The 2,373-nt window shown below is 37.5% G+C and overlaps 1 protein-coding gene across 1 annotated transcript; it reads right to left on the bottom strand.

Moving 5' to 3' along the window:
• Positions 1-267: 267 nt before the first annotated feature.
• On the bottom strand, positions 268-2,133 carry LOC127794147 (uncharacterized). The gene is made up of 2 exons (XM_052325064.1): positions 1,218-2,133; positions 268-917 (listed from the first exon to the last, which is right to left on the bottom strand). Exons 1-2 carry the CDS (start codon positions 2,131-2,133, stop codon positions 268-270), a joined length of 1,566 nt encoding a protein of 521 aa, XP_052181024.1.
• Positions 2,134-2,373: the final 240 nt, after the last annotated feature.

The following is a 2,373-nucleotide window of genomic DNA, read 5'->3' as shown; positions in this document are numbered from 1 at the left end:
CTTGCCACATATTTGCCTAAATATTGAGCACAAATCAACTAAAATAGCAGACACTTGGTTAGGTAACACATTTCTAATTGATATTGGTAGCAGTTGCTCCATAAGAATATGTGAATCATGACTTTTCAAACCAAATATCTTCCGATGCTTTAGATCAATACACCTAGCAATGTTACTTGAGTAACCATCAGGCACTAAAACATTCTTCAAAGTTGTAAGGAATACATCTTTTTGGACATTTGACATTGTAAATAAAGCAGGTCGATACTATCCATTTTCATTTGGCCAAAGATCACTTCTTATGCCCATCTCTTTCAAGTCTTTTCGAGCATTGAGATTATCTTTTGTTTTTCCACTTTCATTGAGAATGGTGTACAAGACATTATCACACACATTCTTCTTAATGTGCATAACATCAAGGTTATGGCGCAACAAGTTGTACTCCCAATAAGGAAGTTGGAAAAATATACTTTTCTTTCTCCATTGTTGACAACCACTTTCTATAATATTTTTTCGGCGAGTTCTTTTTCTGTTATCTTCAACCTCTATCCCTTTCCCAAATGTAACATGAACATTTTCCGACTGCTTGAATATCTCTGAACCTGATAGTGCCACTAGTGGATTCCTAAACTCTGTATTACCATCAAAGTGAACATGGTCAAACCTGAATCTGTGATTTGGCTCTAAAAATCGGTGATGACCCATAAAACTCCACTTTCTACTATGAGGTAGATGATGGGCAACATAGTCAAAATTGCAAGTTGGACAAGCTGAACCAGTGTGTGTGTTCCACCCAAATAAATTACCAAGTCTAGGAAAATCGCTAATTGTCCACGTCAATGCAATGCGCATATTAAACATTTCATTGAGTGAAGCGTCAAATGTTTCCACACCACCATCCCACAAATCCTTCAAGTCTTTAATCAAGGGTCATAAGTAAACATCGATATCATTCCCTGGCATTTGCTTTCCCGGAATGATCATTGAAAGGATGAAGGAAGTCTGCTTCATACACATCTAAGGGGGTAAGTTGTACGGTATAAGAATCATAGGCCAAATGCTATAGTTGGTACTCAAAGTTCCGAAAGGATTGAAGCCATCACTAGCTAACCCAAGCCTAACATTCCGTGGATCTTATGCGAATTCAAGGTGTGTTTCATCGAATCTCTTCCACGCCTCAGAGTCTCTCGGGTGCCTCATCAAGCCATCTTTGTTACCATCCACAGAATGCCACCTCATATGTTCAGCAGTTTTAGAAGACATAAATAACCTTTGCAAACATGGTTTAAGTGGAAAGTATCGTAAAACTTTGACAGGTTTGTTTTTTCTTTTCTTGCCCCCATCAGACATGTTCGTCGGGTTACCTTTCCTACTTTGTTTCCATCTTGACGTGTTACATACTTTGCATGTCTCCCTACTTTCATCTTCTCCACAATACAACATACAGTCATTTGGACATGCATGTATTTGACTGTAATTAAGACCAAGCTTGGTAATTAATTTCTTCTCCTCATAAAAAGAATCAGGAATCTCTGCATGTTCGAAGGCATCTTTTAACAATTCTAAAATCATAGACATTGCTTTGTTACTCAATCCGCACAAGCACTTGATGTGATATAGTTTTACTAGGAATGATAATTTCGAGTACTTTGTACATCCTTCATACAATTCTTGATTTCCATCCCTAATTAGATCGTAAAATGCCTTAGTTTCCTCATTAGGTCCTTGATTCAATTCTGGCATCCTTTCTTCACCTTCATGTACTGGTTGATGCGATGTGCAAGCTTCTACATTCACATGGTCCCTAGATATCCCAAAAGCATCGTTGATCATATTGTGTATTGGATCATGACTGTATAAGGGATTTTGTATTGAAGGTGTGCTATTAGAAGTTTCCCCTGTAGTTGACTCCCCGTGCCAAAACCAAATAGTGTATGTGGTTGGAAACCCTCTACAAATCAAATGATCATACACCACTGCTCTGGTCTCCCAATTTCTAAAAACACAATCAGGACAAGGACATTTGATTTTGCCTTCAACAGACCGATGGGCAAAGGCAAATTCCAAAAATCCTTGCACCCCTTCCTGAAATTCATGTGTATTTCGTGGCTTTGTAATCCAAGACTTATCCATGCAACTAAAACAGAGCTTGTAGCTTGTATTCTGCTTCTCTAATCTACACCTCAATATGAAAACATTACATCCATATTAGTTTTAAGATGCGTACTTCATACATAAAAGGCATTTAAAAACTATAACAATTTTCCAATAGAGACCCTAATTATTGTCACTCTATAAGACGCTCAACTTTTGTCTCTTTATACATCAATTTTTGTGTATTGACCTAATGTGCAAGGTTTGTTGGTTATTGCA

The sequence above is a fragment of the Diospyros lotus genome, chromosome 2, assembly GCF_014633365.1.
Source record: "Diospyros lotus cultivar Yz01 chromosome 2, ASM1463336v1, whole genome shotgun sequence".
Classification (NCBI taxonomy): Eukaryota; Viridiplantae; Streptophyta; class Magnoliopsida; order Ericales; family Ebenaceae; genus Diospyros; species Diospyros lotus.
This window is presented reverse-complemented; position numbering and strand designations above follow the sequence as displayed.